Source organism: Salvelinus fontinalis, chromosome 34, assembly GCF_029448725.1.
Source record: "Salvelinus fontinalis isolate EN_2023a chromosome 34, ASM2944872v1, whole genome shotgun sequence".
NCBI classification, from domain to species: domain Eukaryota; kingdom Metazoa; phylum Chordata; class Actinopteri; order Salmoniformes; family Salmonidae; genus Salvelinus; species Salvelinus fontinalis.
Window position 1 is genome coordinate 28,035,471 of NC_074698.1, and position 22,113 is coordinate 28,057,583.

Genomic DNA, 22,113 nt, shown 5'->3' on the forward strand with positions numbered 1-22,113 from the left:
AAAATTCCTGCTAACATCCTACAATAACAAAATGGTTGCGATTCACAAGAACATGAGCACTTGATTTTCTCTTGAAAATGAAGCTTAAATACTGAATGATATGTGCTTTTGTTGTTTTAATAAATCATCATGTTAATCTTTATAGTTCCACTTGAACCTTTTGGAATAAAATGTATGTGATATCGCCTACCACAAAAATGTGAACTGTACTATGCTTCTCTCCCTTCATAGTGAAGTCTCATGGCATCATTTGATTTCGTCAGAGACAAATTAACTGAGTGGAACCACAGGGACTTGATTCAGAGGTTTGAAGGTGAAGACATTTGTGATGTATTATTATACATTGTATAATACATTGTGTAATAATACAATTATTTATTGACTGATTTGATTCAAATAATGTATGTATTGTGCATTGTATTATTATAAATGAAAGTAAAGATATCACCTCAATTGTAAACATGTATGTTTATTTGTTAATTTGATACAGTCATTCTTATTGTCTGATATTAATATGCCTAAAATGCATGTTTCCTGATTTTCAGATGAAGAAATTGATGAAGAAGGTTTCCTCTCCCTTGAGGAGACTGACCTCATGAAGTTGATCCCAAAAGCAGGACCAAGGTGTAGATTTAGAAAAAAACACAACAAATATCTGAAGGTACTTTACAATTTATCAGTACTGCATCAGTAGTGCAGAATAAACAGTTTGCATTTAGTTCTCAGCTGTGACATTGTACTCTGACATGTCCACTGTACTGGCATATATTTTCAGTTTACAAATGTCTTAGAATAACAGGAGATTTTGTGTTCCATTTTGTGTTACACATGTAGGATCTTAATTTGAGTCAGTTTGCAACAGCAGGAAAGTAATCCTGTCGCAACAAGAAATGTGAATTATTGTGTGATTTATAAATAATGGGCATTTTTGTAGGGGTTGATACATTTTCGAAAGGGAAAATCAAATGTGAAATTTCAAAGTGGAAATTACAAACTTCAGAAGCTTTTTTAAACATCAAATGCCCTACACGTTTTAAATGTCCTGCATTGCAGAATGGAATGCCTGACTGAAATACGGAACAAATCGACCTTTGTAAATTAGTGGTGTTGGAATTTTTAAAATAAAATGCGGGCCATGATTGTTTGGTTGCGGGACGTGGGACAAAAGGCCAACATGCGGGACTGTCCGGCATAATCCGGGACATGTGGTCACCCTAACTGAGAGTCATCTAATGTTTTTTAACTGCAGAAACGGCAGCGACACAATGATGATATGAACATTCAAGAGGCCACTTCGTTGTCAGCCACCATTAAGGTCTCCAAGAGTTCCTCAGGAAATGTACCATCTTTACCGTCCTATATACCCATTTACTGTACATGAAACTGTACTGTACTGTACACTAGCCCTAAAGTACAATAATTACCTAAACCAAATGCATAGTTTTTTATTTAGATCAGCATACAGACCTTTATATTTGTCACCCTACAACCCAACACGGTTTCTGTCTCCAGGTTACTGGTGAGATGGTCAATCAAGAGCCTCGTCAAAAAAACATCCTAAAACCTCTCAGAAATCAACCTCCTAAACGCTCAGAGACTGAAAGGTAAGCAACACATCATTCCTTTATTCATCACTGACTACATATAATGCCCCGTTGGCGTGGACAAAATGACAATTGTTGTGACTCTGTCACCAGGTCATTGGATACACATTTTGGTACACTTGAAGGAAGTGTGCCCACAACCGACATGTTTGGAGTGGGAGAAACAGTGTATGACCATGTGAGTAAAATCTATAACTCATGTGTCTGTGGTCACAATTAAGGCAGTGCTCAGTGGTGATCCCAAGGCATCACCTCTTGGGACATTTCATGCCATTTAACAGACATGGACTATCATACACTAGGATTAGTATAACAGAGCACTCCAGAGGGACTAAGATAATAACAATGAAATGCATTTATCAAGCGTTTTATATTTCAGTCATTTGGCAGACACTCTTATGCAGAGCGACTTACAGGAGCAATTAGGGACACGGTCCTCGCTCAAGGGCAAGTGCTTTTTCACCTAGTCGGCTTGGGTTTCAAACTAGCCACTGTTCGGTTAATCGCCCAACACTCTTAACCGCTAGGCTACCTGCCACTTTCTCATAGTCGCAACACTATACAACATAGCAAACATCTACTGTCATCTAATCTATAAACAACATCAGTCAAAGGTTATCAGTGAAAACAACATTCAGGAAGAGACTAAAATTATTCAAGAAAATGCGTCTCAAACTAAGGCAATTATGATAAGTTTTGTGGAATGATTCCGTTAATAACCTGTTGATTATCTATATGTTTTTCAGAGTGAACCCTCAACCAGTAAGAAACCCTCTCTTCAAGTGAATTTTTCAGGTGAAAAGCACAGATGTTTCAGATTTACACATACAGAAAAACAACACAAAAATACCAGTTTTAGAAGATGACAATGCGAAACATCTAAAGTGATATATATATCTATATATTTAAATCACTTAGTAAATCATAAGTCGTACTATTGAATTATATATACTACCCCTTTGTACCGTTTATCATAAGCATGCAGTAAGTAGACAATCTGAAATGCTTTTTCACCGACTGATGCAAATCATTTGCATAACATCATTGGCTATAACGAGATTGGAAGATCTGTTACTGCTGCTGGATGGTTTGTGTATTCATTAATAAAATATGTTTCCAATTGTTTCCAGGCAAAAGAAAATCTGATGAGACCGATGCAAATAAGCAAACAAAGAAACATCAACGTGGTGCCGCAGTCAGAATAACTGAAACACTTGGTAGGTGGATGATGGTGTTGATATGAACCACAATCATTTGAACCCTTTACAGTTGTGGGAATTGACCTCCATGCCTAGGGCTAAACTGAAATGTTCTTACAGAAGAAATATGGAAAGCAGATGCATAACCATGGTAGCAATTAAAAGGGAACAGTTTGGAGATGATGGGAAAGGTATAGACTAAAGGTGATAACATCACAGTACACTTGACACATGACTGAATCCAAACATTACACTGATAGATTTTTGGTGTATTTTATATTTACTGTACTTTTTGCTGCATTTATTGATAATGAAATATAAAATATAATCTGGATACATTTAGTAACATGACAAGAATCATTTGGGGTAGGGACAACATAAGACAAAAAACATTACAAGGGTTTGAGTGAGAGGACTAACTGGTGTCTCCATAAAACTTCTCCGGGATCGGTGTCCCTTCCACGGGACGGTTGAGCTAATGTAGGCTAATGCGATTAGCATGAGGTTGTAAGTAACAAGAACATTTCCCAGAACATAGACATATCTGATATTGGCAGAAAGCTTAAATTCTTGTTAATCTAAGTGCACTGTCCAATTTACAGTTGCTATTGCAGTGAAAGAATACCATGCTATTGTTTGAGGAGAGAGCACCATTTTGAACATGAAAAGTTATTCATAGACAAATTAGGCACATTTGGGCAGTCTTGATTCAGAATTTTGAACAGAAATGCAATGGTTCATTGGATCAGTCTTAAACTTTGCACATACACTGATGCCATCTAGTGGCCAAAATATCAAGGGCACCTGGGCTGGAATAATACATTATGGCCTTTCTCTTGCATTTCAAAGATGATGGTACAAAAAAATACAAAAGAACGGTTGTTTTTTTCTTTGTATTATCTTTTACCAGATCTATTGTGTTACATTCTCCTACATTCCTTTCACATTTCCATAAACGTCAAAGTTTTTCCTTTCAAATGGTACCAAGAATATGTATATTCTTGCTTCAGGGCCAGAGCGACAGGCAGTTAGATTTGGGTATGTCATTTTAGGCGAAAATTGAAAATAAGGGGCTAATCCTTAATCCTACAGTTGACTGTAATTTTTCAGATGTTTTCAGACCTCAAAAGTGGTGTTATAGAGTCCAGTGCTCTGCTCTTGTAGCCATCTCTATAACAGTAATAAATGTATGGTTATTTCAGTGGAGTACTCCTTTAACTCAACACATAATGTAAAAACATCAGCACACAACAACATTTTATCTCAGTTTTTGATATAGTAGATCTGAATGCCACTGTGCATTCCTCTCATTATTTCCCTGTAATATCCTTTCCACCTTTATAAACATGTTGACACAACAAGATTATAGCTGGTTGGTGACCTGTGTTTAACTCTGCCAGAAATTGAAACCAAGACAGAGGTGAAGAAGATCATGCAACGTGTCGAAAGCAAACTTGATGATCTGCCTTCTACGAAACTCATTGACTTCCTCAGGTAAGCATTTTTAAATGTGAAGAGAAAACACATGGAGAAAGACTCATACAGGCCACTAAATTGCTTTAATTGTTTTGGTCTTTCATTTCTTACAGAGGTAAAATCCAAACATTGGAGAAAGACAAAAAAGAGATAGTGGGTGTTTTTGGGAAGACTGGAGCTGGTAAGAGCTTCTTGATTAACACCATCTTGGGTGAGAAGAAACTGCTACCCTCTGGAAACCAAGGGGCGTGCACCTCGGTCATGATTCAGGTGGAGGCCAATATGACAGACTCTAAATACATCGCTGAGATTGAGTTTATCACAGAGAAGGTAATAGCACCTGTTTTATCACAATGTTTTGAAAGTGGTGTCATGATAAATACAATTAATGGAAGGCTTCTTTGAAACATATCAAGGTAACTAAAACTTAGATCTGAATCAAAGTCCGTCATTGACCCAATATACACCTTGTATTAAAAGAAACAACAATATAAGAAACAACAATACAATGTACCTTAACATCACTGCACATCACGGCACATGTTTGGGGGGAGGGGCTTCCTGGTAGAAGTGCTGGTCCCCTTACATTTTTATTCCAGGTTAAACATCAAAATATTTCAGGGCATATCCGATGGTTTGCTGTGCCATTCAGTCATGAAGATGTCTTAAATTCAAGGGAAAAGTGAGATCCGAACACAGTGCAGACACAATCCGTCCAAATTGCAAGCGTTTTAGTACCAAGTGTAATTGCAAGTAATACCAGGTGTAATTGCCAGCGTTTTAATACCAGGTGTAATTGCAAGTAATACCAGGTGTAATTGCAAGCGTTTTAATACCAGGTGTAATTGTAAATAAATGCAAGGCCAGAGTTCAGAATGTAATCCTATCCCAGCAGTTTGGATAGGGATAATGCAAGGTGTAAATTGGGTCAGAGTGTACAGTTTCTTATATGTGTTTTGGATGCTCAATTGAGTGTGTTCCAGGTGTTATACAATAGATACTGTAGATAGATTAGTAGTAGGTCACAAATAGACACTACACTTTCACTTCCACACCTCATCCCTAGGCGCAGTAGCAACCGTGTCCAGGTGATGTGCCAGGCTTGTCGATTGACTCATGGGCATGCCAATCTAATTAGCATAATAAAAAACACATCAACATCTGTCTGTTTAAGCTAAAGATATCTGGTTTTGTGCATGGGCTGCGTCTCAATCCACCACATCCGCCGATGTCGACCTTCCGCATCTTCGGTGGAAGGAGGCAGTGTTTTTCAGACCAGAAGACATTCCGAAAATAAGACATCTAGCATTTATGCTAAAAACTCGGGGGTGTTCTCTGGTTTGCTCTACTACCACCACAAGATTCACGGGACTCATCTGAAGTCAGTAGAGCGAAGGTGCCAACTTCGGTCTGTAGAGTCGAAAGGGTTTAGGCTACAAATTAATATGACCCCACCATCGAAAGCTGAGACTATCATGAACACATACAACATATACAACGACACCCACAAGCTTTACAAGACTTGTCTGAAGGTAACCCGGTACTGGTTACCGGGTTAAAATTTATGGAAGTAAGTTTTGTTGCAAATATATTTCATATATATATATATATATATATATATATATATACACTACCGGTCAAAAGTTTCAGAACACCTACTCAGTCATTGATTTTTCTAAAATGCTAATATTTTCTACATTGTAGAATAATAGTGAACACATCAAAACTATGAAATAACACATATGGAATCATGTAGTAACCAAAAGAGTGTTAAACAAATCAAAATATATTTCAGATTTGAGATTCTTCAAATAGCCACACTTTGCTTTGATGACAGCTTTGCACACTCTTGACATTCTCTCAACCAGCTTCATGAGGTAGTTGAAATGCATTTTAATTAACAGGTGTGCCTTCTTAGAAGTTAATAATGTGGAACTTCTTTCCTTCTTAATGCGTTTGAGCCAATCAGTTGTGTTGTGACAAGGTATGGGGAGGTATACAGAAGATAGCCCTATTTGGTTAAGAGACTAAGTCCATATTATGGCAAGAACAGCTCAAATAAGCAAGAGAAACGACAGTCCATCAGTACTTTAAGACATGAAGGTCAGTCAATACGGAAAATGTCAAGGACTTTTCAAGATTCTTCAAGTGCAGTCGCAAAAACCATCAAGCGCTATAATGAAACTGTCTCTCATGAGGAACACCAAAGGAATGGAAGACCCAGAGTTATCTCTGCTGCAGAGGATACGTTCATTAGAGTTACCAACCTCAGAAATTGCAGCCCAAGTAAATGCTTCACAGAGTTCAAGTAACAGACACATCTCAACATCTGTTCAGAGGAGACTGTGTAAATCAGGCCTTCATGGTCGAATTGCTGCAAAGAAACCAGTACAAAAGGACACCAATAATAAGAAGAGACTTGCTTGGGCCAAGAAACACGAGCAATGGACATTACACAGGTGGAATTTTGTCCTTTGGTCTGGAGTCCAAATTAGATTTTTTGGGTCTTTGTGAGACTCGATGTGGGTGAACGAATGATCTCCGAATGTATATTTCCCACCGTAAAGCATGGATGAGGTGTTATGGTGTGCGGGTGCATTGCTGGTGACACTGTCTGTGATTTATTTAAAATTCAAGGCACACTTAAGCAGCATGGCTACCACAGCATTCTGCAATGATATGCCATCCCATCTGGTGTGGGCTTTGGGGGACTATCATTTGTTTTTCAACAGGGCAAAGACCCATCTCCAGGCTGTGTAAGGGCTATTTTACCAACAAGGAGAGTGATGGAGTGCTGCATCAGATCTGGCCTCCACAACCCCCTGACCTCAACCAAATTGAGATGGTTTGGGATGAGTCAGACCGCAGAGTGAAGGAAAACAGCCAACAGCATATGTGGGAACTCTTCAAGACTGTTGGAAACTCATTCCAGATGAAGCTGGTTGAGAGAATGCCAAGAGTGTGCAAAGCTGTCATCAAGGCAAAGGATGGCTATTTGAAGAATCTCATATATATATATATATACAGTGGGGCAAAAAAGTATTTAGTCAGCCACCAATTGTGCAAGTTCTCCCACTTAAAAAGATGAGGCCTGTAATTTTCATCATAGGTACACTTCAACTATGACAGACAAAATTAGGAAAAAAAATCCAGAAAATCACATTGTAGGATTTTTTATGAATTTATTTGCAAATTATGGTGGAAAATAAGTATTTGATCACCTACAAACAAGCAAGATTTCTGGCTCTCACAGACCTGTAACTTCTTCGTTAAGAGGCTCCTCTGTCCTCCACTCGTTACCTGTATTAATGCCACCTGTTTGAACTTGTTATCAGTATAAAAGACACCTGTCCACAACCTCAAACAGTCACACTCCAAACTCCACTATGGCCAAGACCAAAGAGCTGTCAAAGGACCCCAGAAACAAAATTGTAGACCTGCACCAGGCTGGGAAGACTGAATCTGCAATAGGTAAGCAGCTTGGTTTGAAGAAATCAACTGTGGGAGCAATTATTAAGAAATGGAAGACATACAAGACCACTGATAATCTCCCTCGATCTGGGGCTCCACGCAAGATCTCACCCCGTGGGGTCAAAATGATCACAAGAACGGTGAGCAAAAATCCCAGAACCACACGGGGGGACCTAGTGAATGACCTGCAGAGAGCTGGGACCAAAGTAACAAAGCCTACCATCAGTAACACACTACGCCGCCAGGGACTCAAATCCTGCAGTGCCAGACGTGTCCCCTTGCTTAAGCCAGTACATGTCCAGGCCCGTCTGAAGTTTGTTAGAGAGCATTTGGATGATCCAGAAGAAGATTGGGAGAATGTCATATGGTCAGATGAAACCAAAATATAACTTTTTGGTAAAAACTCAACTCGTCGTGTTTGGAGGACAAAGAATGCTGAGTTGCATCCAAAGAACACCATACCTACTGTGAAGCATGGGGGTGGAAACATCATGCTTTGGGGCTGTTTTTCTGCAAAGGGACCAGGACGACTGATCCGTGTAAAGGAAAGAAGGAATGGGGCCATGTATCGTGAGATTTTGAGTGAAAACCTCCTATCAGCAAGGGCATTGAAGATGAAACGTGGCTGGGTCTTTCAGCATGACAATGATCCCGAACACACCGCCCGGGCAAAGAAGGAGTGGCTTCGTAAGAAGCATTTCAAGGTCCTGGAGTGGCCTAGCCAGTCTCCAGATCTCAACCCCATAGAAAATCTTTGGAGGGAGTTGAAAGTCTGTGTTGCCCAGCAACAGCCCCAAAACATCACTGCTCTAGAGGAGATCTGCATGGAGGAATGGGCCAAAATACCAGCAACCGTGTGTGAAAACCTTGTGAAGACTTACAGAAAACGTTTGACCTCTGTCTGTAACGGCTTTCTTCCTGGGGTGAAAGAGAGGACCAAAATGCAGCGCGGCTAGTGTTCAACATGTTTAATAAAGCACAAGTGAAACACTACAAACAACAAACAAAATAACAAACCGTGAAAACCGAGACAGTCCTATCTGGTGCAGAACAAACACAGAGACAGGAAACAAACACCCACAAAATCCCAACACCAAACAAGCCTCCTATATATGATTCTCAATCAGGGACAACGATTACCATCTGCCTCTGATTGAGAACCATATTAGGCTGGACATAGAAACAGACAAACTAGACACACAACATAGAATTCCCACCCAGCTCACGTCCTGACCAACACTAAACAAGCAAAACACATAATAACTCTGGTCAGGACGTTACACTGTCATTGCCAACAAAGGGTATATAACAAAGTATTGAGATAAACTTTTGTTATTGACCAAATACTTATTTTCCACCATAATTTGCAAATAAATTCATAAAAAATCCTAATCTTTTTCTCATTTTGTCTGTCATAGTTGAAGTGTACCTATGATGAAAATTACAGGCCTCTCTCATCTGGGAGAACTTGCACAATTGGTGGCTGACTAAATACTTTTTTGCACCACTGTATATATGTGTGTCCTAAAATTCAACATCAAATAGCTAATTGACCTATGGTATGACCATCTTACAACAATTCCATATGGCCTTGGACCCCTAGACATTGCATTGCTAGTGTAGCGTTAGAAGTAGGCTGGCTAGGTTGTTTCGTAACACAAAGAGATACAGTATGTATTACACATTTGTTGTGGTTTGACATTTTTATTAGGAATGGAAAGAGGAGCTAAGGTCCATCTTCAGAGACAGATCTTATGAGGATGGAAATGATGAAGACCAGGAAAGGGATGATGATGATGATGATGACGATGATGAAAAGATATCTGCTTTGTATGGAAAAGATGGACGTGGGGCAACCTTAGAAGAATTAATGGACAGGAAGCACTTCAGAGAAATTCCAGAGTTCCGTTTATCAGTGAAGAAAATATTTCTATGTGATACAGTAAGTGACATTGTCATGGTAGTTCACTTCCGTGAAGATTTTGTGCTTTTGTAAAAATATATATTTTGGTTAAAAAAACATTTTAGGTCGGCAACCAGACTGATTACAAATCTGTTAGGTTCTTTGATCTTTGTCAATGCGTTATTTTAAGAAAAACCCTTATTTTTTTCATCATTGCATGTAATGATTCTTTATTACAATTGCAGGCAGAAGAACTCTCTGAAAAGATAACCTGTTACACACGGAGTGACACACAGAGTGATACATTTAAAAGACAGTATTGGCCGCTTGTGAAGTGTATAACCATCAAGGTGCCAAACTCCAAAGACCTGCTGGAGCATGTTGTGCTGGTTGATCTTCCAGGCAATGGAGACTGCAACAAGAGCAGAGATGAGATGTGGAAATCGGTAATTATTGATAATTCTTATTGATGATGATCCCATGATCTGTTTAGAATTGTATTCATGCAGATTCTAATTTGGTTGATGTTAGATCAACGTCATAGGTTAGTATCAATATCATAGGTACAGGTCCAAATGGCTGGCTATATCTATGTACTTTAGTTTATTTATACTTATGTACAATTGATTAATAAATACATATTATATAATCATAGCTGCGGGAAGTAGTTTGGTATGCAGAAGAAAAGAAATCGCCCGCGATGAAGACGTCTATGTCGGTCCCTAATACAGGACTAGTAAAGGCCCAGTGCACTACTTTGGTGAATTATTTTTCTTTAAATACTTTGCAAATGCAACTTGTTTCAAAGTGAAAGCTGAAATGGTCTTTTAATTTCTTACCCATTTTAGTAGACACTCTTATACAGAGCAACTTTCAGTAGTGAGTGCATACATTTTCATACTGGTCCCCTGTGGGAATCAAATCCACAACCCTAGCAGTGTAAGCACCATGCTCTTCCAAATCAAATCAAATCAAATGTTATTTGTCACATACACATGGTTAGCAGATGTTAATGCGAGTATAGCGAAATGCTTGTGCTTCTGGTTCTGACAATTCAGTAATAACCAACGAGTAATCTAACCTAACAATTCCACAACTACTACCTTATACACACAAGTGTAAAGGGATAAAGAATATGTACATAAAGATATATGAATGAGTGATGGTACAGAACGGCATAGGCAAGATGCAGTAGATGGTATAGAGTACAGTATATACATATGAGATGAGTAATGTAGGGTATATAAACATAAAGTGGCATAGTTTAAAGTGGCTAGTGATACATGTATTACATAAAGATGGCAAGATGCAGTAGATGATATAGAGTACAGTATATACATATACATATGAGATGAGTAATGTAGGGTATGTAAACATTATACATTGTTTAAAGTGGCTAGCGATACATTTTTACATAAATTTCCATCAATTCCCATTATTAAAGTGGCTGGAGTTGAGTCAGTATGTTGGCAGCAGCGACTAAATGTTAGTTGTGGCTGTTTAACAGTCTGTTGACCTTGAGATAGAAGCTGTTTTTCAGTCTCTCGGTCCCTGCTTTGATGCACCTGTACTGACCTCGTCTTCTGGATGATAGCGGCGTGAACAGGCAGTGGCTCGGGTGGTTGTTGTCCTTGATGATCTTTATGGCCTTCCTGTGACATCGGGTGGTGTAGGTGTCCTGGAGGGCAGGTAGTTTGCCCCCGGTGATGCGTTGTGCAGACCTCACTACACTCTGGAGAGCCTTACGGTTGTGGGCGGAGCAGTTGCCGTACCAGGCGGTGATACAGCCCGACAGGATGCTCTCGATTGTGCATCTATAGAAGTTTGTGAGTGCTTTTGGTGACAAGCCGAATTTCTTCAGCCTCCTGAGGTTGAAGAGGCGCTGCTGCGCCTTCTTCACAACGCTGTCTGTGTGGGTGGACCAATTCAGTTTGTCCGTGATGTGTACGCCGAGGAACTTAAAACTTACTACCCTCTCCACTACTGTCCCGTCGATGTGGATGGGGGGTGCTCCCTCTGCTGTTTCCTGAAGTCCACAATCATCTCCTTTGTTTTGTTGACGTTGAGTGTGATGTTATTTTCCTGACACCACACTCCGAGGGCCCTCACCTCCCTGTAGGCCGTCTCGTCGTTGTTGGTAATCAAGCCTACCACTGTAGTGTCGTCCGCAAACTTGATGATTGAGTTGGAGGCGTGCATGGCCACGCAGTCGTGCGTGAACAGGGAGTACAGGAGAGGGCTCAGAACGCACCCTTGTGGAGCCCCAGTGTTGAGGATCAGCGGGGTGGGGATGTTACCTACCCTCACCACCTGGGGGCGGCCCGTCAGGAAGTCCAGTACCCAGTTGCACAGGGCAGGGTCGAGACCCAGGGTCTCGAGCTTGATGACGAGTTTGGAGGGTACTATGGTGTTAAATGCTGAGCTGTAGTCGATGAACAGCATTCTCACATAGGTATTCCTCTTGTCCAGATGGGTTAGGGCAGTGTGCAGTGTGGTTGCGATTGCGTCGTCTGGACCTATTGGGTCGGTAAGCAAATTGGAGTGGGTCTAGGGTGTCAGGTAGGGTGGAGGTGATATGGTCCTTGACTATTCTCTCAAAGCACTTCATGATGACAGAAGTGCTTTAGCTCAGTTACCTTAGCTTTCTTGGGAACAGGAACAATGGTGGCCCTCTTGAAGCATGTGGGAACAGCAGACTGGGATAAGGATTGATTGAATATGTCCGTAAACACACCAGCCAGCTGGTCTGCGCATGCTCTGAGGATGCGGCTGGGAATGCCGTCTGGGCCTGCAGCCTTGCGAGGCTGAGCAACATCAACACATCACATCATCACAAATCACTTGATGTCGCAATGTAGTCCATTAGTGTATTGTGCATTGTTTTTCTTCATGGTGATGGAAAGTCTACAGGTACAAACCTAGTTGACCAGCCTCTGCTTAATACAATAATGAACATTTACATTAAGTGGTTTGTAAGGATGGTAAATTAATACTGCGCACAATGTGGCTGTTTTCCATGTTAGTTGATAAAGTGTACTTTTTTTGTTGATGTGGATGCTTTCTGTCTTTGTGTAACGCCCATCGGAAGAAGTGGACCAATGTGCAGCGTGGTACATGTTCATGATTCTTTATTTACTCAGAACACCAAACAAAACAACAAAAGAATATCGAACGTCACGTTCTGTAGGCTTCACAGAGCTAACAAAAAACAACATCCCACAAAACTAAGCTGGAAAAACAGGCTGCCTAAGTATGATTCCCAATCAGAGACAACTATAGACAGCTGTCCCTGATTGAGAACCATACCCGGCCAAAACATAGAAATAAAGAACATAGAGTTTCCCACCCGAGTCACACCCTGACCAACCAAACATAGAGAATAAAAAGGGCGTGACACTTTGCCCATAACTTTGCACCTTTTGATGTAAATATTTGAGGACAGGGTTTTGTTCTTTCTGGAATCCATGAAAATAACAATAGCAAAATGACGGGGCAATAACTCTTACAATTCCATCTAAAATCCTGTAAGATACTGTTATTAATTAAACATAAATTCAACAACTAGCTAAAACAGAGGTGCTGAATTTTTTTTTTGCCTGCACTATAGATGTCTATATAGGTCCACTAATACTAGTAAACGCCCAGTGCACTATTTGAGTGTATTTTTATTAAATAAAAACATAAAAAAATTAAAGTTTTTTTGTTGTTGTTGATTTTTCAGGGGATGCTGCAGCACCCTTAGCACCTCTACTTCCCGCGGCTATGTATGTAGGCCTATAAAAGCTATGTATGTAGGCCTATAAAAGCTATGTATGTAGGCCTATAAAAGCTATGTGTAGGCCTATAAAAGCTATGTGTGTAGGCCTATAAAAGCTATGTGTAGGCCTATAAAAGCTATGTATGTAGGCCTATAAAAGCTATGTATGTAGGCCTATAAAAGCTATGTGTGTAGGCCTATAAAAGCTATGTGTGTAGGCCTATAAAAGCTATGTGTAGGCCTATAAAAGCTATGTGTGTAGGCCTATAAAAGCTATGTGTGTAGGCCTATAAAAGCTATGTGTGTAGGCCTATAAAAGCTATGTGTGTAGGCCTATAAAAGCTATGTGTGTAGGCCTATAAAAGCTATGTGTGTAGGCCTATAAAAGCTATGTGTGTAGGCCTATAAAAGCTATGTGTGTAGGCCTATAAAAGCTATGTGTGTAGGCCTATAAAAGCCATGTGTGTAGGCCTATAAAACTATGTATGCTATGAATAATATATTGTGTATATTATACCTATACTGTTGGAACGTTTTAAGTTAATTTTACACTTCTTCAGTTTGTTGGAAACTGCTCTGCTGTGTGGATTGTAAGCGACATTGCACGAGCAACTTCAGAAAAGGAATCATGGGAGATTTTAGACAGCACCGTTAGCCTCATCGGGCCTGGTGGAGAATGTCGAAGCATCAGTTTCATCTGCACCAAGACAGACGACATTGAGGAAAATCAAAAGGCAAATGCACGTACCTTTATTTTGCGCAGAAATGAAACAACCAAGAGGCAAGTGAGGGACAAATTCAACAAACAAAAAGAAGTCAAGGTAAGTCCCAACTGACATAAAGGAATCTTTTGTGACTTGTCAACATGCTCATACTGTATGTTGTAGTGGTGAAGATGTAGGAATTCCATGAGAGCAAGATTACATTGTACACTAAAGCTTTTGATCAGACATTTTTGTTGTCTAATATACAAAACAAACAATTGAGTAATAGGTGCTTATTTTTATTTACAATAAGTTAAGACAGTTATTCTAATCTGATATTTATCAGTCATATTCTTCAAAATCTTTAAAATATATTTGATTACTTTAAATTAGTTGAAGCACATCTCCTTGAGCTCCGCATGAGCACAACGAATATTCATTTTTAGACCTTGCAAAATGTCAGTGTGTGGACATTATTTAATTGGCTGTCATTGTCTCATTAACACCTTTCAGAAACACTTCAGTGGGGGAAAGGATTTCCTTCAGGTGTTTACTGTGAGTTCCACGGAATACCAAAAGGAAAAGCATTTGCAACAAGAAGAGACAGGTACGATAACTAAACGTGTTTTTTTGATTCTCCGACATACACTATTAGAAAAAAGGTGCTTAGTTGAACCGTACAGGGTTCTTCGGTTTGTCCCCACAGGGCAACTATTTTTGGTGCTTGGGAACCGTTTGCAGAGGGTTCTGTCTAGAACCCTCTATGTAGGGTTCTTCAAAGAACCCCTGTATATGGTTCTACCTAGAACCCTCTTTGTAGCGTTCTTCAAAGAACCCCTGTATATGGTTCTACCTAGAACCCTCTATGAAGGGTTTTGCCTAGAACTGTCTATGAAAGGTTCTACTGACAACCCTTCTTATCTTTGGAGGGTTCTTGCTAGAACCCTCTATGAATAGTTCCACCTGCCTTATTAGCATTTAAATGTTATTATTTTTGACAATACATTCCACATAACACAAAGCCTTTCTTTGAGGGCCTAGTTATACCCTAACACAGTGGTGTTTGGAATATCCTGGTTCACAGGCCACATCAGGCCTTCAAGTCACATTATGCTGGCTTGCAAAGTAATGTCTAATTCCTATTGGAATCGAGCCAGAGTAAGGATATCCAACAAGTGGAATTGTCACCTGCAACCTGCATTCAGAATGACTGCCAGGGTAAAGAAGATTGAATACTGAGACCCCCTCAATCATCTAAACTGGAACAACCATCTCAGTAACGGGTGCAATACATCCATCAGATTGGATAAGTTTAGAAAACAGTATGTTATATATCTTTATGTAGCATAAAATGTATCAACCAATCAATGTACATGCAGAAAAAAACACATATTACTGCAAAACAAACAATTCTGAAAATCTCCCTGCAATAGAGCATGCTGGGAAATATTATATATGGTCTATGTAGAACCCTTCTTGCCTTCCAAAGAATCCTTTTGTCTTCCAGAGAATCATCTAAGAACTCTTTCTTCTAAAAACTGTTCTTAGGATGTTAAAGGTTCAAGGTAGAACACTTTGACATACAAAGAACGATTGTCTTCCAAAAAGGGTTATTATGCTCAAACGGTTCCTGGATAACCCTATCCCTCTGCAAAGAACCCTTTTGTAAACTTTTTTCTAAGCCTTCAGAGACAGATTACATCTAATTGTGTCCTGTATTTACATGCCTATGCTCTCTTTGAGATGATTTGTGTGTTTTGTAATGCAAAGTGCTTGACATAGCAACAAACTTCACCCAAGCAGAATACCTATTTCAATATGACCTGTAGTATCTGTCAAATTGAAACATGCAATATGTCCTGGTCAAGAACAACTCTAAGTGTAACCTGGACAATATGTCAATATTAGTCAATAATGCAGGTTCTTGTTTTATATCAAATATCGTGGGTAGTGTGTATGCATACAACATGCTAAGCTATCCTCATGTCCTCTTAAAAATGTCACTCTATTGTAAGAAGACTCATCTTCTAGGCAAAGAATATATTGCACTTTTGACTCATACTAAGTACTGATTCCTAACTTGAGATCTGCAAACATAACTACCGTAGGCTTATGGCCTTAATCAATCATTTTGTTAATCAAACTGAAACAGAAATAGGAAAACAAAATAATCAAGACGAATCCAGGGTCAATAATAGCATGAAAAGAACACTGACACCAACCAAAGGTAGAAATAAATATTTTGTTTTTAACTGATGTTTCAGAAATACCCAAACTTCAGGAATTTCTCAGAAATCTCAATGATCGTAGTACAAAGACTTCAGATTATGTTTCTGGAGCCTATGGGATCCTCTCTCTGATAGAAGGAGCCAAAAGCAGTGACATGGTATTGTACTTAAGGCAGAACAAAGTATTTCTCTCAGAAAACATATTCCTTACATGTGAATCAATGTATTATATTGATTATGTTGAGTTTGAATTTCAGACAGACAGCAAAGAAGAGGTGTGCCAGGTTCTGGAACAGAGGCTCAAGGATGAGCTCAAGTCCATTGGTCAAACTATGGATGAGGCTTATGAGACTTTTGAACGATGCCTTTCAGAAGGAGTTCGACAGTCTGAAGAATCATGCGAGAAATTAATGAACAAAGTGATAGCACCAGTAAGCTATAAAAAAAAGTATATACATTTTTAAAAGGGAGCTTTTCCATTGACACCCTATATCAACGCTAGCCATTTTGTGGTAGCGCCAGGGAAGCTGAAAATCAAAACACTCAAACAGGGCCCCAAAGCGACTTGATAACTTTTTGTAACTCACATTGGCGTGAGATAGATTCAGAGTGAAGTACAGTGCATTAAGAAAGTAATCAGACCCGTTCCCTTTTTCCACATTTTAGAAAATTTATTAAATAAAAATTTCCCTCATCAATCTACACACAATACCCCATAATAACAAAGCAAAAACAGGTTTTTAACATTGATGCACATTTAAAAAAAATCAAACGTAAATACCTTATTTACATAAGTATTCAAACCATTTGCTATGACATTCGAAATTAAGCTCAGGTGTATCCTGTTTCCATTGATCATCCTTGAGATGTTTCTACAACTTGATCCACCTGTGGTAAATTCAATTGATTGGACATGATTTGGAAAGGCCCAAACCTGTCTATATAAGGTCCCACAGTTGACAGTGCATGTCAGAGCAAAAACCAAGGTCGAAGCATTTGTCCGAACAGCTCCAAGAACGGATTGTGTCGAGGAACAGATCTGCGGAAGGGTACCAAGAAATGTCTGCAGTATTGAAGGTCCGCAAGAACACAGTGGCCTCCATTATTCTTAAATGGAAGTTTGGAACCACCAAGACGCTTCCTAGAGCTGGCTGCCCAGGAAAATGGCTGTTCCCCAGAGGAACAGAGATCCCGATGGTCACTCTGTTCCTCTGGGGAGATGGGAGAACCTTCCAGAAGGACAACCATCGCTGCAGCACTTCACCAATCAGTCCTTTATGGTAGAGTGGCCAAACCGAAGCCATCCTCAGTAAAATGCACATGACAGCCTGCTAGGAGTTTGCCATAAGGAACCTAAAGGACTCTCAGACCATGAGAAACAAGATTCTCTGGTCTGATGAAACCAAGATTGAACTCTTTGGCCTGAATGTCAAGCATCACATATGGAGGAAACCAGGCACCATCCCTACGGTGAAGCATGGTGGTGCCAGCATCATGCTGGGGGGATGTTTTTCAGCAGCAGGGACTGGGAGACTAGTCAGGATCGAGGGAAAGATGAACGAAGCAAAGTACAGAGAGATCCTTGATGAAAACCTGCTCCAGAGCACTCAGAACGTCATACTGGGGCGAAGGTTCACCTTCCATCAGGACAACGACCCTAAGCACACAGCCAAGACAACGCAGGATTGGCTTCAGAACAAGTCTCTGAATGTGCTTGAGTGGCTCAGCCAGAGCCCGGAATTGAACCCAATCGAACTTCTCCGGTGAGACCTGAGAATAGCTGTGCAGCGCCGCTCCCAATTCAACCTGACAGAGCTTGAGAGGGTCTGCAGAGAAACTCCCCAAAACAGTTATGCCAAGCTTGTAGTGTCATAGCTTGAAGACGCAAGGCTGTAATCATTGCCAAAGGTGTTTCAACAAAGTAAAGTAAAGGGTCTGAATACTTACAGTACCAGTCCAAAGTTTGGACACACCTGCTCACTCAAGGGTTTTTCTTTATTTGTACTATTTTCAACACTATAGAATAATAGTTAAGACATCAACACTATGAAATAACAGATATGGAATCATGTAGTAACCAACAAAGTGTTAAACAATCAAAATATAAGTAGCCACCCTTTGCCTTTGCACACGTTTGCATTCTCTCAATCAGCTTCATGATGTAGTCACCTGGAATGCATTTCAATTAACAGGTGTGTTTTGTTAAAAGTTACATTTCTTTCCTTCTTAATGCGTTTGAGCCAATTAGTTGTGTTGTGACAAGGTAGAGGAAATTACCAAGTCCATATTATGGCAAGAACAGCTCAAATAAGCAAAGAAAAACGACAGTCCGTCATTACTTTAAGAGATGAAGGTCAGTCAATCTGGAAAATTTCAAGGAAGACCCAGAGTTACCTCTGCTGCAGAGGATAAGTTCATTACAGTTACCAGCCTCAGATATTGCAGCCCAAATAAACACTTCACAGAGTTCAAGTAACAGCAACATCTCAACATCAACTGTTCAGAGGAGACTGTGTGAATCAGGCCTTCATGGTCGAATTGCTGCATAGAAACCACTACTAAACCACTACTACGACACCAATATTAAGAAGAGACGTGCTTGGGCCAAGAAACACGAGGAATGGACATTAGATGGTGGAAATCTGTCCTTTAGTCTGATGAGTCAAAATGTGAGATTTTTGGTTCCAACCGCCGTGTCGTTGTGAGACACAGAGTAGGTGAATGGATCATCTCTGCATGTGTGGTTCCCACCGAGAAGCATGGAGGAGGAGGTGTGATGGTGTGGGGGTGCTTTGCTGGTGACAATGTCTGTGATTTATTTAGAATTCAAGGCACACTTAACCAGCCTGGCTACCGCAGCATTCTGCAGTGATATGCCATCCCATCTGGTTTGTGCTTAGTGGGACTATCAACAGGACGATGATGCAACACACCTCCGGGCTGTGCAAGGGCTATTTGACCAAGAATGAGAGTGATGGAGTGCTGCTTCAGATGACCTGGCCTCCATAATCACCCAACCTCAACCCAATTGAGATGGTTTGGGTTGGGTTGGACCGTAGAGTGAAGGAAAAGCAGCCAAAAAGTGCTCAGCATACAGTTGGTCGGAAGTTTACATACACCTTAACCAAATACAATAAAACTCTGTTTTTCACAATTCCTGACATTTAATCCTAGTAAAAATTCTCTGTCTTAGGTCAGTTACGATCACCACGTTATATTAAGAATGTGAAATGTCAGAATAATAGCGGAGAGAATGATTTAATTCAGCTTTTATTTTTTTATCACATTCCCAGTGGGTCAGAAGTTTACATACACTCAATTGGTATTTGGTAGGATTGCCTTTAAATTGTTTAACTTGGGTCAAACTTTTCGGGTAGCCTTCCACAAGCTTCCCAAAATAAGTTGGGTGAATTTTGGCCCATTCCTCCTGACAGAGCTGGTGTAACTGAGTCAGGTTTGTAGGCCTCCTTGCTCGCACACGCTTTTTAAGTTCTGTCCACATATTTTCTATAGGATTGAGGTCAGGCCTTTGTGATGGCCACTCCAATACCTGGACTTTGTTGTCCTTAAGCTATTTTGCCACAACTTTGGAATAATGCTTGGGGTCATTGTCCATTTGGAAGACCCATTTGCAACCAAGCTTTAACTTCCTGATTGATGTCTTGAGATGTTGCTTCAATATATCCACATAATTGTCCTGCCTCAGGATGTTATCTATTTTGTGAAGTGCACCAGTCCCTCTTGCAGCAAAGCACCCCCACAACATGATGCTGCCACCCCTGTGCTTCACGGTTTTTCCTCCAAACATAACGATGGTCATTATAGCCAAACAGTTGTATTTTTGTTTCATCAGACCAGAGGAAATTTCTCCAAAAAGTATGATATTTGTCCCCATGTGCAGTCTGGCTTTTTTATGGCAGTTTTGGAGCAGTGGCTTCTTACTTTCTGGGCGGCCTTTCAGGTTATGTCGATATAGGACTCGTTTTACTGAGGATATAGATACTTTTGTACCTGTTTCCTCCAGCATTTTCACAAGGTCCTTTGCTGTTGTTCTGGGATTGATTTGCACTTTTCGCACCAAAGTACATTCATCTCTAGGAGACAGAACACGTCTTCTTCCTGAGTGGTATGACGGCTGCGTGGTCCCATGGTGTTTATACTTGTGTACTATTGTTTGTACAGATGAACGTGGTACCGTCAGGCATTTGGAAATTGCTCCCAAGGATGAACCAGACTTGTGGAGGTCTTCAATTGTTTTTCTGCGGTCTAGGCTGATTTCTTTTGATTTCCCATGATGTCAAGCAAAGAGGCCTTGCGTTTGCAGGTAAGCCTTAAAATACATCCACAGGTACACCTCCAATAGACTCAAATTATGTCAATTAGCCTATCAGTAGCTTCTAAAGCCATGACATAATTTTCCGGAATTTTTTAAGCTGTTTAATGGCACAGTCAACTTAGTGTATTTAAACTTCCAATCCACTGGAATTGTGATACAGTGAATTATAAGTGAAATAATCTGTCTGTAAACAATTGTTGGAAAAATTACTTGTGTCATGCTCAAAGTAGATGTCCTAACCGACTTGCCAAAACTCTAGTTTGTTTTAACTAGACATTTGTGGAGTGGTTGAAAAACGAGATTTAATGACTCCAACATAAGTGTATGTAAACTTCTGACTTCAACTGTATGTGGGAACTCCTTCAGGACTGTTATAAAAGCATTCCAGGTGAATCCTGAGAGAATGCCAAGAGTTTTAAAAGCTGTCATCAAGGCAAGGGTTGGCTACTTTGAAGAATCTAAAATATCAAATATATTTTGATTTGTTTAACACTTCTTTGGTTACTACATTATTCTACTGCATGTGTTATTTCATAGTTTTGATGTCTTCACTATTATTCTACAATGTAGAAAATAGTAAAAATAAAGAAAATCCTTTGAATGAGTAGGTGTGTCAAAACTTTGACTGGTACTGTATGTAAATGTCATATTTCCGTTTTTTTTTTTTTTTAATTGCCACATTTCTAAATAGCTGTTTTTGCTCTGTCAATATAGACCATTGTGTGTAGATTGATGAGGGGGAAAAAACTATTTAATCCATTTTAGAATAAGGCTTTAACGTAACAAAATGTTGAAAAAGTTAAAGGGGTCTGAATACTTTCCGAATGCACTGTAAATGGGAGAGTAATCTCTCGTGGGCAGACCCACGTAACATAACTGTTATTGGCAGCATCTGTCAACAGAGTGTGGGATGCGACATCTAAAGAGGAACTTTGTTCCAGTAATCAGATTTTTTGTCACTGGTCATTTGGACTAATCATGATTTCCAAGGTGCTCGCATCTTTCAAATTTGGGAAGGGGAGGGGACATTTGGCCCATGGACTTGCCCATAACTTGCAAAGGAAGGGGGTTGGAGCTATCACTCTGCTTCCACTGGTTCAATCTACACTATGTGCAGGCTCCGAGCAAAGACCAATACACAAGAACATTTTGGCCATGAGGCCCTCTTTGCCGACGATTGTACCTCAACGGATCTACCTCAATGCCTCTGAGCTCCGGAATGTCGACCAAGTCACATACCTGGGGAACACCATCTCTGAGGATGGCTCACTCAACCAAGAAATAACAAGCAGAATCCTGCTTAAGCCAGTCATTGGGAAGACTGAGGAACAGAATACTCAACCATCACACCATCCCTCTTTCCACAAAACTGAAAATCTATACTATGGTAGTGATCACAACCCTGCTGTATGGCTGTGAAACTTGGACCCTGAAC

The 22,113-nt window shown here is 40.0% G+C and overlaps 1 protein-coding gene across 1 annotated transcript in view; it reads left to right on the forward strand.

Moving 5' to 3' along the window:
• Positions 1–240: 240 nt before the first annotated feature.
• The window catches only part of LOC129832779 (nuclear GTPase SLIP-GC-like), a 39,486-nt gene continuing 17,613 nt past the window's right edge, over positions 241–22,113 (forward strand). Inside the window, exons 1-13 of the mRNA XM_055896776.1 lie at positions 241–313; positions 546–661; positions 1,250–1,339; positions 1,513–1,604; positions 1,698–1,782; positions 4,173–4,297; positions 4,393–4,609; positions 9,462–9,692; positions 9,899–10,099; positions 13,971–14,231; positions 14,628–14,736; positions 16,346–16,500; positions 16,600–16,773. Coding sequence (XP_055752751.1) covers positions 241–313; positions 546–661; positions 1,250–1,339; positions 1,513–1,604; positions 1,698–1,782; positions 4,173–4,297; positions 4,393–4,609; positions 9,462–9,692; positions 9,899–10,099; positions 13,971–14,231; positions 14,628–14,736; positions 16,346–16,500; positions 16,600–16,773 — 1,929 coding nt within the window. The remainder of the gene's footprint in view (positions 314–545; positions 662–1,249; positions 1,340–1,512; positions 1,605–1,697; positions 1,783–4,172; positions 4,298–4,392; positions 4,610–9,461; positions 9,693–9,898; positions 10,100–13,970; positions 14,232–14,627; positions 14,737–16,345; positions 16,501–16,599; positions 16,774–22,113) is intronic.